Raw genomic sequence first — 13,505 nt, 5'->3', positions numbered from 1 at the left:
TCCTGGTGTGTCAGTGCCACTCCTGCATTACATGGGCACATCACCTGTGCTGATGAAAGGTCCAGTGACAGGGGTGCTTCCAGTCTGGTGCTCTGGTTGGGCCTGGAACAACTCACCTCTGGGAACACTGGGTAATTTCAGTGTGATTTCAGCCCCCTAAATGGATTTTGTTACAGTAATATGCCTTGGGTTGGCCAACACTTTATCAGTGATCAAAAAGTCAATAAAGAATTTCCCCAGATTTACAGAACGATTATGGAATTGATCTTTCCATACTGGAGTAGGCTGGGTTGGCTGGTAGGCAATATCCTGGTCAACCAAAACATACTCCAGGTAGAGAAGATGAAGTTTCCTGCAGGGACAAAGCCCCTGGGGTGGGGCGTTGCATGCCCAGAGGCACTGGATGTGAAACAGATGATCACTTTTCATTTAGAACATGCCTGGAGGCTCTTTTCATCATCACAGTTTTTCTGAAAGCTTTGCTGCTTTACTGTGTATGAAGTTTGCTCTTTTGGCAGCCTGAAAGTGTAAAATAAGAAGCAGACGTGTCTGAGCCCCTTTGGAGGAAGGAGCTGCCCTGATGAACCTCCCTGTTACCAAGGGCTGGCTCTGACGGCACTGCCGCCCACACCACCCCATTTCTTCAGGAGCAGAGCCTGCTAAATCTCCCAGGGAAGGAGCAGCTTTCCAGAAGGGAAAGCTTTCCACTGTGCTCTGTCTGAGAAACAGAAGGCTCTGGAAACCCAGCCCATCCTGTGTGTGGAAATGCTGATACCACAGCAACGTGCAGCTCCTCTGCTTTGAGTTTTGTGCTGCAGGAGGCACGTCAGGAATCCTGTGAGTTTTGATGGCATCAATAAATCAGATACCACGCTGACAGAATTTTACTGGAATGTAAACAGGCATTTAAAATAACAATGTCTGTAGAGTGTTTTTGAGGAACACAGTGCAGGTCCGTGGAATATTCAGCTCTGTGTAGGTTTCCTTTCAGTTTTGTTGGTAAGCAGGAACTGGGACTGTTTTCCATGTAAATGAAAATAAGTAAAAATATTTATCACAATGACCTTACTTCCCACTCCTCTCTGCAAACAATGTGTGTTTCAGGGTTGAGGTGAGACAAGCTCTAGCCAATGTAGGGAAAAGGGGAGGAATGTCTCTGTATAGTAAAATGTAGCTGATAAGGGATAATGAATCACCTTTAACTCAGCTCTGCTGAGCAGGAGCTGCTCTGGGGAACTGCAGACTGGTCATCCTTGTCTCAGTCCTTCAGTGGGAAGGGTATGGAGCAAATCCTCCCAAAAGACATTTCCAGGCACTTGAAGGACAGGAATGTAATGGGAATGTTCACTGGGGGTTTACCAAGGGGAGGTCATGCCTGACCAGCCCCATTCCTACTGTGATGAAATGACTGGATCCATGAATGAGGAGAGGGCAATTTCATCCTTAACCTTAGGCAAGTCTGTCCCATATCCTTGTGGGCAAACTGGGTGAAAAGCTGGGCTGTTTTGTTCAAAGGGTGCCAGTCAAGGGTTCAAGCACTAACTGGTGGCCTGTTACACCGTGGTTGTCCTTGGCAGTCAGTATGGGGGCCAAATACTATTTAGCAGTTTTGCCAACCATCTGGATGATGGGATGGACACACCAGACTTGCAGATGACACCAGGCTGATGCTCTGGAGGGCACAGCTGCTCTTCAGAAGGACCTTGATAACCTGAAGGAGAGCATTGACTTAAACTTCAAAGTTAAACAAACACCAAGTGCTGCATGTGGAATGGGATAACCCCATGGAATGGTACAGGCTGGGGGGCAGCTGGGCAGGGAGGACCCTGGAGAACCCCAGGATGAGTCAGGATGTGCTGTGGTGGTGCCACTCCACACGTACTGGGCTGAGAGCCAGGAGGTTGAGAGGAGCACTGAGTGCCTCCTGTGGGACATGGCAGAGTCACATCTGGAATGCCCCGTGCCCACAGAGGCTGTGCTGTGACCATGTCCTTCTGTTTGCAGCATTTCTGCCAATGGATCCCTGATTGATCCTCGGCAGCTGGTGGGGCACAGGGACGATGATGGGCCTCGCTGAGTCAGCAGGTTGTGCTTATCCCCCTCTGGGGTCTCTGCAGTGCTCAGGGCACTGTTTCCCTGCTGATCTCTTCCTGTACATGAGCTGACAGCCCTTGGGGAGGGGGTACCAAACCCCTCTGCAAAGTCCAATGCTGTGTCACAGGTTCAGGGGAAGTTCATTTCTGGGAGCAGCCCATACACTTCAATTAGCATAAAGAGGGGCAAGGGCAGGCAAAGGTCAAGAGAAGTTCAAAATAGCATAACCTCTTTTTGCTGGTGTTCCCAAATGTTCCCCATCCCGGGAAGCTCTCCGGGCTGGCCTTGCCGGTGTTTACCAGACCATTGTAAAAGTCCAAGAACAAGGCCCGGCTTGATACAAGGGGAGTTAGAAATCGAGTGGCTGAGAATAGGTAGCATTGTTGCTTAAAACAGGAGAAATAATTGATTTATGTTATGGTGGCCAATTAGGCTGTAAAGTGAAAAACTCTTAAAGAAACCCCGTGGCTTCAAGGGAGCTTTTTGCTCCGATTGCTGCTCAGCAAATAGGGGTACCCCAATAAAGGTCATCAGCCTCATGAGCTGAATTATTAATTCCTTTCATGCCACTTGGGGCTTGTAAACAGTGTATAACACAGGAAAACAATTGGCACTGTTCACTGAGTGGGCAGAAGAGGGTCAGGGGGTAAATACTTGCACTGGCAGCAGCTGCCCTCAGAGCTGAGCAGACTTTTGTGCTTTTCATCTTCTAGAGGAAAGCAGTTTCCAAAATTTTAGCTGGTGGTTAATCCAAATCTCCTCTCCCTTCGCTGAATTGATTTTAGGAGTTTAATGCATTGCATATCATTATGAAGTTAAAAAGGGCTGGAGGGGAGGGGGTTATGGATAAGAGAGCAAAATCAGCACTGCCATTTCATAGAGAGCTGTTTGAATTCTTCTGAGAGAGATTTTGAAATCCACCTATCAAAGACCAGGCACAGCATAAGTACTTGTGCTTTTATGTGCTTACAAAACCTGTGATTTTGAGATTAGACCTGCCAGTAGCACAACAGAAACACTGAGGTGTTGCTGCTGGTGGGTACCAGAGCTGTGCCATGTTCCATGCTCTGGTGTGGCATCACCGTGTTCCAGCAGCACCGGGTGGGATAGTGAGGGAACTCTGACTGCAGACCTGAGCAGCCTGTGGTGACCGCGGCCTCCACCTCGGGGAACGTATTAGAGACAGCTGAAATCCAGGAATTACCCTGTCCAAGTGGAGCTGGGAAACAGTTACACTTTGTTACTGTAACGTGAACAGTCTAAAACTAAAGGACCTGAAAGAATTTGCGCTGGCTCTCTCTAAACTCTGCTCACAAAGCTCTCTTCAGGAGGCCCGTGCCTTATTGAGTTGCTTTTTGAATGATACTTGATAAACTATTGCAGATGTTGGCAGGTGTAGCTTTCCCCCGAGTGGCTGCTGCTCCCCCAGTGGGCTCTCAGTGCCTGCCCTGTGCCATCTGTCCCCCGTGCCGGGCAGTGACCTCTGTGTGCCAGAGCAGCAGGTAACCCCAGTGACCATCTGCTGGGCTGGGCCTTCAGCTTTGCTGAAAGCTGAGTTTGCTCAGGGCTGAATCCACACTGCCAAAGCTCGCCCCTCACAGAAGATTAAGAGTAACCTTAACCTGGGCTTATTTTTTGGCTTAACTTGGCTGTATGTGAAAGCACATGTAGCTTTCAGTGGGAAAAAGCACAAACTCTTTCTGGGGATCTGAAAGGCTGTACTGCATCTGAGGAACCTTTTCAAACTTAAACACACACGTGTAGTGTGTGAGCTGCTGCCTCCTTCAGAGGGTCGGCAATTCCCACGTTAAGGTGGAAAATGGGAAGGCACAAACCGATTTTCTCCTCTGAGGGTACCACAGAGCTGTGCAGTGCACGCTGGACTGTGCCTGTCCCCAGGGCTCAGCCCGCTGGTCAGTGCAGCTTTCTGAGCATTTGGTGCCAGACCTGCAAGGAAGAGCCGAGCGAGCTGATAAACGAATGTTGAGATGTTCTAGGCAGTGAATGTCTTGGTAATTCGCTGGGGAACGGGACAGGCAGGACCCGGGGCATTGCTGAACGAATTGTGGGGGTGTCTGGGTTGAACCAAAGCTGCTGCTCTGAGCAGTTGCACCGGGGAGGCTCCTCTGTGAGGTGCTTCTGGAAGGGGTGAAAAGCACGGCAGGAGGATTAAGGCAGTGGTTCTGTGAAAAGGGTCTGCTGAAGCGTTTACATTGGTTTGTGGTTTGCCTAATTAGAGCAGAACTTTGCACTTTTCAGTGTAAACAGTGATCCTCGGGGAACTGCTGCTGCCAGAGAAATGGGAATTGCAGGAATGTGAGAGGCAGGACTGGGGCTGGCAGCAGAGCCTGGCTGTGGGCTGGGTTGTGGTTCTGGGACTGTGTTCTGTGGTCAGGAATAGAACTTGCAGTGTGCATTTACTGGGTCTTAAAGCTAAAGAGGAGTTCGAATATATAATTATGTGGGATCTACCAGCACCAAAATGATGGAGATGGAGACTGACCTGCTCGCCTTGGGTGTTTGTGGTGATGTGCTGAGAGGGATTCTGATCTTTTGAGAGAGATCAAGCTCCAAATAATGTATCTTTGTTTTACCTGATCTTGGGTTAAAACTGTTACTGGAAGATTGTTCTTTCCTGGTTTGGGTCCTGGGAAGGTGGATCTTTCCCAAAACACAGAGGGCATCTGGCATTTGGTTTGGATCACATTCTGACTTTGCATTTGCCAAGGAAAAATCCCAGGCAGGAAATTGTGTTTCTTCTTTCAGCTGTTAGAAAATAAAGCTTTGTAGTGTCTTGTGTTTAAACACACTTGTTTCTGATGCTGCTCCAGATCAAATACCAGCATTTTGCCTGCCTTTGGAAGAGGATCTCTCTTCCCATCAGGAATCTTTTGAAGGTGCACTGGACACAGATGGGAGATAATCATGTCCTTTCATTCCACAGTGCTGCTCTGCATACAGTTTAAAGCTGATGTAATTCAGAATTTCTTTGTGCTGGAAGTTGTTCTGAATTGGTATTCTCAAACCATCACAAGTTACAGATTAGCAGTACAACTGCTTGAAAAAGTACATGTACAGATGATGTGGATGAAATAGAAATATTGTGAAGGAGGGAAGGTTGATGCTGTTACAAAGCAGCTTCCTCAGGTGATCAAAGACACACATACTCAATTTAAGTGTAAATGAAAGTTTTCAAAACAAAAAGTTCTTGGTAACATGCACATCACCTCTCTCATTTTCACTCTCCCATTAGCTGCAGATGTGGAGCAGATGAGTTCCTCCTCTCCTGTCCTCCCTATGAACTCCATGGGCAGTAAGTACCCCTTTTCTTGCCACATGTGTTGAGGTGGAATTTCTGAGATAATCCAAAGATGTGAATTGATACTCCATGGTAGAGACTTGGAGAAGTTTTAGAGCTAACACTGACTTATGAAAGTGGGGGATACCCATAGCTGAGAGCTGATGAGGTATTTTTCACAAAATAGCACAGACCAGGTCTGCAAGTGACTATTTACACCAGCAGAATCAGGTTGTGTAAGATCCTTTGCCTCCAGAGGCATCTCAGTGAAGTAGATGCCTGTATGTGAGTGACATAAACCCCTGAGGGGATGGTAAATTATGTTGATGTGGAAGTATTTTATCTGTGGTGTATTTCAGTATTGAACTTGGAATTGTAGAGCCTGGGATTTCTCATGAAACTGAGAGCAGTTGGTGAAATCCTCTTCCAATTTCATGGTAATTCTGGGCCTGTAACTTTCTGACACTGAAAATCGGAGCTGCTGGTCATCTGAAAACAGGAATTCAGAATTCCTTCTCAGTGCTCCATCTAGTGGCCTTTGCGGTGCGGGGGGACCAGTCCATGGAATCCACTAGATGGCAACAGGCCCTTGTCAGAGTGGTGGGACTGGGAAGCTGGTCCCGAGAGGGCTGAGCCTCTGCAAACCGCTCACCTCATTGTTTGGGAATTCTGTGGATTTTTCCAAAGTGGCAGACTGTTACCTGACAGCCCATTGCAGAAATGATGCTCAGGTGTTCCCAGCTGCTGAAAGCCCTTCAGAGCCAGGACAGTGTCCTCTCCACGTGCCACTGTGCTGGTGGAGTTGCACTTTTACTGGGGGTTCCTCTTCAGGGGAATACACGGTCGGTCCCTTCCTGTGTGGTGAGAGCAGCCATGGCAGGCTCTGAGCTGCAAATGCATGTGCAGTTATTTGCCTCTTGATTACTAAAACACACCTTGAAGGCATTCCAGCCAGGTTTGCATGCAGTTGATCACTGTTACATGGAAACAGATAATTCCACATGCATATGTAAATAATTGCCATTTAGAGACATGTACAGTCTATGATGACATATTGGCTAATACTCTGTTGAGCCTTTGTGGCCTGACACAGCTCAGATTTACTGCATTCAGGTTCTCTCCTGTATTAAAGGGTATTAAAACAAAGCTGAATTTTCCACAGTATTCTCCCAGCACAATTTACCTGCCAGTACTAAGAGCAAGGCTGTCCAACATGAGCTGAATGACCCTCTCTTCCCTTAAACAGCTGTATGTTATTGCTCCTCTGAGTTTGTGCAGCCACAGCTTTCATGTGTTATCTTTTGCTGAACTGAAAAATGCTTGTCAAACGTCTGTTCCCTATGAAGATATTTATATAAACTTTGGATAAACTAAATAAACTGAGCTCCTTGAGTTCCTTTGATGTCTTCCTGTGTTTTGATCACCTTGTCAGTGCTGGTGGGCACCCTGGTGGGCAGTGGGGCCTGGTGGGGTCCCTGAAGTGCCACCAGCAGGGCCCTCACTGGCCTGCCAGAGCCTCCCGTGTGAGACAGGAGCAGCCCTGGCAGTGCCGGAGCCTCCAGGGTGAGACAGGAGCAGCCCTGGCAGTGCCGGAGCCTCCCGGGTGAGACAGGAGCAGCCCTGGCAGTGCCGGAGCCTCCCGGGTGAGACAGGAGCAGCCCTGGCAGTGCCGGAGCCTCCCGGGTGAGACAGGAGCAGCCCTGGCAGTGCCAGAGCCTCCCGGGTGAGACAGGAGCAGCCCTGGCAGTGCCGGAGCCTCCCGTGTGAGACAGGAGCAGCCCTGGCAGTGCCGGAGCCTCCAGGGTGAGACAGGAGCAGCCCTGGCAGTGCCGGAGCCTCCAGGGTGAGACAGGAGCAGCCCTGGCAGTGCTGGAGCCTCCAGGGTGAGACAGGAGCAGCCCTGGCAGTGCCGGAGCCTCCCGTGTGAGACAGGAGCAGCCCTGGCAGTGCCGGAGCCTCCAGGGTGAGACAGGAGCAGCCCTGGCAGTTCCTGGTGGGGCACAGCCCAGCCCTCTCCAGCCCCAGCTGTCCCGTGTCTGTAGTGGCAGCTCTGAACGTGCTGGGGCTCAGCGTCACCCTGGAACGCTCCGGAGCAGGCGGGTCCATGGGGTGGTGGCTCTGGTAGGGAGCAAACAGCTGGTGCCAGAAACATCTAAAACTTCCCAAGCATGGATTCAAAAACATCCTGAATATGTCTGCTAACCTGTCTTCCCTTAGGAAGTTTTTCCCTTGCTGTCTCATTACCAAACATGATTACAACAACAACAAAAAAATCCTAAGGATTTTTTTACAGCAGAGTAGGAAACCAAATTCTTCAGCTTATTTGAGCATCCAGAGTAGCTGAGATCTGTGCAGTGTCTGCTTAAGCCTTTGGCTTGTTGTGCACTGGCAAACTGGGGGTGATGGTCCCTTTACTGTTGTTTCTCCTGTTTATCTGAAATGTCTTATTCAGAGTAACTGCAGTGAATTATTTTCATAAGTCCTTGCAGTAAAGATGAACCCCCCTGTCAGGACTTCTGTATTTTGTACTTTCATACAAGTGCACGTGGGGAAAACCAGTTGGCTGAAATGTCTGTTTAAAATAACACACAAGTACTTTCTTGTACATCATGTAAGAAGTCACTGGAAAAAATCCAGATTGTGCACTCTCACTTCCGAAGGAGCCTGCCAAGCATGCTGAAAAATTTGAGATTTCAAAGGCAAAATGTCAAACTGCATAAAAAATGAGTCAGTCTCGGTTTGATAATGTTAAAACAATTTGGCAGCCGTGCTTTTGGGCTGTTTGCTGCTGCATTGCTGCAGTAAATTCCCTGCCAAAGCACCACACTGACCCAGGGATGTGCTCGCCTGGGGTGACTGAACAGAGCCCTTGGCTGGCAGGCACAGGAGAGGGGAGGTTTCTTCCTAAAGCTCTACTTGTGCAAAGCTCAGTCTGTGAGGGTGCAGCTGTTGAACCTGGTGGAGCTGTTCCTGTGTAAAAGTGAACAAGTCTGTCTTGTAGCAGAACAAGCAAACAGATTTATTTTGAATATTCACCAAACTGGAGTTTAAAAGTAATTAGTGAGTTGTTCTGACTTGAACTGTACAGTGAGCTGAGGGGAATGGTTTCTGTGGGGTATCAGCACAGCATGTCTGAACACACTGCTTCAGAATAATCCTGTAAACAACTGGGGAAGGAAACAAGGTGTGAGAGAAGTGCTCGGGCCCTTTATACTGCACAGGGAATTGAGTGACACCACTGCTGAGCAGAGCAGGATCCACCATCCCTGGTCTGAGTGGCCCTCCCTGGAGTGTGGTGTTTTGGGGAGTGTGGGGGTACCACAGGGGCCTCACACTGACCAGAGACAGTGGCATTCCTGGGCACAGGGATGTCGTGCCTGTCATTAAAAATACTTGGGAGGGCAGCTCGAGAGGTTGCTCTTCTGTCTTAAGGCAGTGTCAGTTCTGTCTGTGCTGCAGACAGATGTGTCTGCTCCTCCCTGCACAGCTGCAGGGCCCCTGCCTGCCCAGCCCCTGAATCTTTCCACTGTAATCAGAGCTGGCCCTGCCCACCACAGCCATGAACAATGTTCTCTGCAGCAGCACCTGAAATCAGTGACTGTTTTCTGCTTTGCCTCCTCCCGTTCTTGTCCCTGCCAATCCAAAGCCCCACAGCTTCAGTCCCTTCTCACCTCTCGGTCGCTTTGTAGGACCCAGTGCTGCTCCACAGCTTGGCTCACTCAGGAGGAGGTTTCATTTCCTATACCCAGGGAAAGCTGTAGGTTTACACTTTACTGAGAGATTTACCAACTGGGTGACATTTATTGAGTTACTTCCTCACCTGTTGTGCCCCTTTAAAAATCCCCATGCAGTTCTTAAGTTACGTAAGGCTTTCAGTGCTTGTATTTGCTCATGGAGGAGCTGGATGGTGAGTCCTGAACCCCTTTGGTGGGATAATGGCACAGCCACAGACCTGCCTTACGGTTTTTGGAGCAGAACTTGGATACAAGCACTTCTTTGGCAAAACTGTTGCTTTTCTTGCTGGAAAGCCCCCCGGGCAGTCCTTGGCTGGCTGGTCCGCAGTTTGCATTCATTGATCAGTGAGTTGATAGAAAAGAAAACCCACCGACAGCAATGAATGTTGATTGCAGCCATGAGGTGCTGAAGATGCTGCTCTGCTGTGACAGTGTTGTCACATGGAGCAGTCCCTCTGCAGTCATCCTGACCTCAGGGTACAGCTATTTCAGGGCTCCTTAAAGACACTGTGGTTCTGGCAAGCACACTTTCACCAGGAGAGTAGAATCTTATTTAGAAACTACATTAAAATCAATGTAAATCACCCTTTTTTGTTATGGTGGTTATTTTTGCTTGGTTAATCCACTTCTAGTATGGATCTTTGCAGTTAGGAATGCCTGGTGTGTAGGTCATGGTTCCTGACTCTGTGTACACCAGGGGCTTGAAAATGGTCTTCCCTATTCTTGCATCCAGATGATTCTTCAGAAGCACAATGTTTTCTAACTCAGTGAGGGCTGGGCCTCATCCCAGGAGTATTCACAGTACACCAGGACAAAACATCCTGCCTGAGAGCATTTACAGGCCCTCACTGAGGCTGTTTCTTGGCTATGGAAGAACCACTGTGCCATTACTGGGGTACCCCCTGCTGCTGACAGGGGTTCATCCCTTTGAGCAGCTGTCTCAGGTGGCAAACTCTGCATGCTTCAAGATTTTCCAGACCTCCTGGATGGCAGGAAGGCTCTGATGGTGTAGGTAACTCCCAGCTGAACCACATTCTATTGGCACAAAGGGCTGTTTGGTATTTTCATGCCCCCCCAGTCATTTGATAGAACCACATTAAGGTGCCAGGTGTGCTTGAAGGAACAGCCTTAACTTCCAACAGTCTGTGCTTTCTCTTGGGGGCCCCAGACAGGTCCCTCTTTAGTTACTCCTGCCCATCTGAGTGTACAGAACAGACTGTTCTGGGTGCTGCTCCCTGTGAAGGCACAGGCTCAGAGTCCCTTGCCCGACTGCCCAGCCACAGTGAAGGTTGCCTGTAGGTACCTCTGAGGTGCCCCAGCCCTTGCTGTCTGCTCCTTTCAACAGCAGGGTGTTTCCTTGCCTGCCTGGCTGCAGATGGACAGCCCGAGCCGCGGGAGCAGCTGGGCCCGGCCGGGCCAGGGCCGCTCCTCGGCATTCCCGGTGAGCAGCTGCTGCAACCCAGCACAGGTTCCTGGGAGCAAATGAACTGACATTCCAAAGCTTTTTCCAGCGAAGCTCAAGTTGCCAGCCCAAATGGAAATGAGGTTTCCCTCCTGGTCTGGCCTGGATTCTGCTATTTTGAACATACACCACGCTCAGATTTGTTTCCAAGTGTCCCATATGGTGCGGACACGTTCCTGCTTTTGTGCTGCCCATCCGAAACCTTCCCCTGCCTCCTGCTCTGTCCTGTGCAAATTCTGCTCCACTATAAAGTTTTCTGGTTTTTTTAAGAGGAAACAAACATTTCTTATGCACCAATTCACTTTTAGAGAAAGTAGAAGAACTGGAAAAACTCAACCTCTGTAGCTGTTACTATAATCTGTAAATCATGACCTGTTAATGGCAACCACATGTGAAATCTGTGAAGGGGTTCAGGCTTTCCATTCAGCAGAGGGGTTGTGATAAACCTCAAGGTACAGTCAACGGTCGATGGTTTTTTCTAGTTCTCAAACTCACCGACAGCGTTGAATGTTCACTGAAGCTATCCAAGGATGGCTGTGCACAGGCACTGTGCACATTTTCCATGCATATGTTTTCCATAGACTGGCAGTGGAAACACTGCTGAGGGCTGCACATTCTTTATTGTAAAGTCTTAAACTGCAAAGTATTTTAATTACGAAATGGAACCACGAGGACTAATGAATTGCAGAAGTGTAACACTCTGGTTAAGGATGCTGAGTTGACTTAGTGTTTCCTAGAACAGCTTTGAATGTATCAGAAGTGCAGTTGTGGCTGTGCATGTCCTCAATGGCTGCACTAAGGGTGTCTATACCAATTCAGATGTATTCATAAAGTTCACTTAAAAGAAACAGTTATGGGAGACCAAACTCGAAACCAACAGAAGTGGAGCTACTTCTTACTGGAATACACAATTTCTGTCTGTATTTCCACAGCCCCTCTCCCCCCTCTTCTTTCCACTAAAAAGAAGGGGATTTATTATCTTTAAATCTCTACATTGGATCTAATTATCTCCACCTTTTCCACCTGGCTTGCATTGTTTGAGAGAGGAATTACTTGCAGCTTGTTTGCTAAAAATTAAATCTGCTGCTGTATCTGAAATAATTATACTGGGACTGGAGTGGAGTATACAGAGTCTGTGGGGATAATTTACTGCTGAAATTCCAGAGTTGCTTTGAATTCAGAGTATTTTCTCTTGTTGTAGGGACCTTAAGTGTCTCTGAATATCCTGACTTAACAGTAAGTGTATTGTCTACTGAAGTACTTGAAGCAATCCTGCTCAAAGAATACAGGTTGGTCTGCACTTCAACTGATGGATTTTAATGGTATCATTAAACATCAACTGATACTGAAAATCAAAAGAATTCTCTGAAAATTAGTCTCACCTTTTTCTTGCCATCTTTTGGAGTAGGAGCTGGTGGAAAGAACAAAGACAATTTGAATTAATCACAAGCAGTGCTCAGCCTCGAGTGTTCAGCCTCAGGAGTGTCCCAGTGTGAAGGGTGACGACATGTGGTAGGTGTAACATAAATCAAGGAAACTGAGTACAAGTCAAGCATGAAATTTTGGGTTTAACAAACCAAAACAGTGTGTTTATATTTAAACAACATTGTGAGAGTGGCTTTTTTTCTCAGTTCACTACTTAGTTCTCCTTTTATACCTCCACTGACCTTTGAGGCAGTAACTTTCATCTTCTCTTTTCATGATTTCAGAGCTTGAATTTCTTCTGAATGTTAAAAACAAACTGTACATGTTATTTCTATATCCTGGCTGCTCACTCCTTCCCCCTTGCCAAGTTCAAAGCTCTCCATCAGCGAGATTTCTGGACAGATTCCGAAATGATAAAACATTTCTCTGGAAACTTTAAGTGGGAATATGTGCAAGGCACAGCCCAAAGTTACAGTCTGCACTGAACCCTCAACATAACCGTCCTCTCAGACTTCTTTTGCTGAGGAGGCACCAAAACCAGGCCAGAGCTGGCAGCTGCCACCTCTGCTGTTACTGCTTAATGATTATTTTGTCATGAAAAAGCATGAGGTGGACCTGACACCCTCCCCAGATGGTGGGGACAGTGGGCCATGGGACAGAGGTCCCTTAGAACCCAACTCTGTTGGTTCTGTGCATGGAATGCCTTTAAACTGGGATCCCTGTGAGCTCACCAGGGTGAAGGGACAAGTCAGGGAGGCAGAGGCTGCAGCCCTTTACAATGAAAATATTGTACATTCAGAGCACACGGGGGTTTCTTTCAACTTACAGTGGAGACAGTGGATTTCTGTACAAAGAATTGGTTTCCTCAAAATCTGCATACAAACCTGGACACACAGAGGTTAACCTGGTACCTCGAGTGTGAAGACAGGATTTAGTTCATTTTGTGGATGTTTCTGGTGCTCTGGGTATTTATGGCGCCTGAACAATTGTTACACCCTAATTCAATCATTCTATTAACTCCTCACAATAAGGCTTTTATTTATAGCAGGGCAGGAATCCCAATAGCACTGCCCTAGAGTAGCACTGAATAAATTTAACATATGCATCTGGTAGTCAGGCAGCCTCCCTGTCCCTGCCAGCCCGTGCTGTGGCTGTGACTGTCCCGAGGGGTGGGAATGGGGGCCAGGACTCTGCCCAGCACAGGACAGTGTCCCACTGCCTGCCTGGAGCATCCCTGCCAGTGCCATGTGCAAGCACATTGGCTCTGTCCTGAAACAAGCTTTAATTGTAATATAAAAATGGGTTTTCTTTGTCAGGGTAAATGACTCGAGCAGGGCAGGCACACCAATACACCTTGGGCAGACACGAGGATGGAACTGCCGGCAGTAATTTTAGTTATTGCTGTTTCACTGAAATTTGGGTGAATGTTTAAGTAGCAATGCCATGGCCAAACACTCCAGGTTCAGCAGTCCTCTACAGTTGGCACTGGAGA

The 13,505-nt window shown here is 48.1% G+C and overlaps 1 protein-coding gene across 3 annotated transcripts in view; it reads left to right on the top strand.

Annotated features, from left to right (window-relative positions):
* Positions 1-13,505, top strand: part of NR6A1 (nuclear receptor subfamily 6 group A member 1) — a 76,541-nt gene that overhangs the window by 7,125 nt on the left and 55,911 nt on the right. For 2 of the 3 annotated variants that reach the window (XM_071574485.1, XM_071574484.1), the window contains exon 2: positions 5,348-5,407. The exons of the other annotated variant lie outside the window; for it this stretch is intronic. In XM_071574485.1, coding sequence (XP_071430586.1) covers positions 5,348-5,407 — 60 coding nt within the window. The remainder of the gene's footprint in view (positions 1-5,347; positions 5,408-13,505) is intronic. 3 annotated transcript variants of the gene reach the window in all.

This window comes from Pithys albifrons, chromosome 20 (genome assembly GCF_047495875.1).
Source record: "Pithys albifrons albifrons isolate INPA30051 chromosome 20, PitAlb_v1, whole genome shotgun sequence".
In the NCBI taxonomy this organism is placed as follows: domain Eukaryota; kingdom Metazoa; phylum Chordata; class Aves; order Passeriformes; family Thamnophilidae; genus Pithys; species Pithys albifrons.
This window is presented reverse-complemented; position numbering and strand designations above follow the sequence as displayed.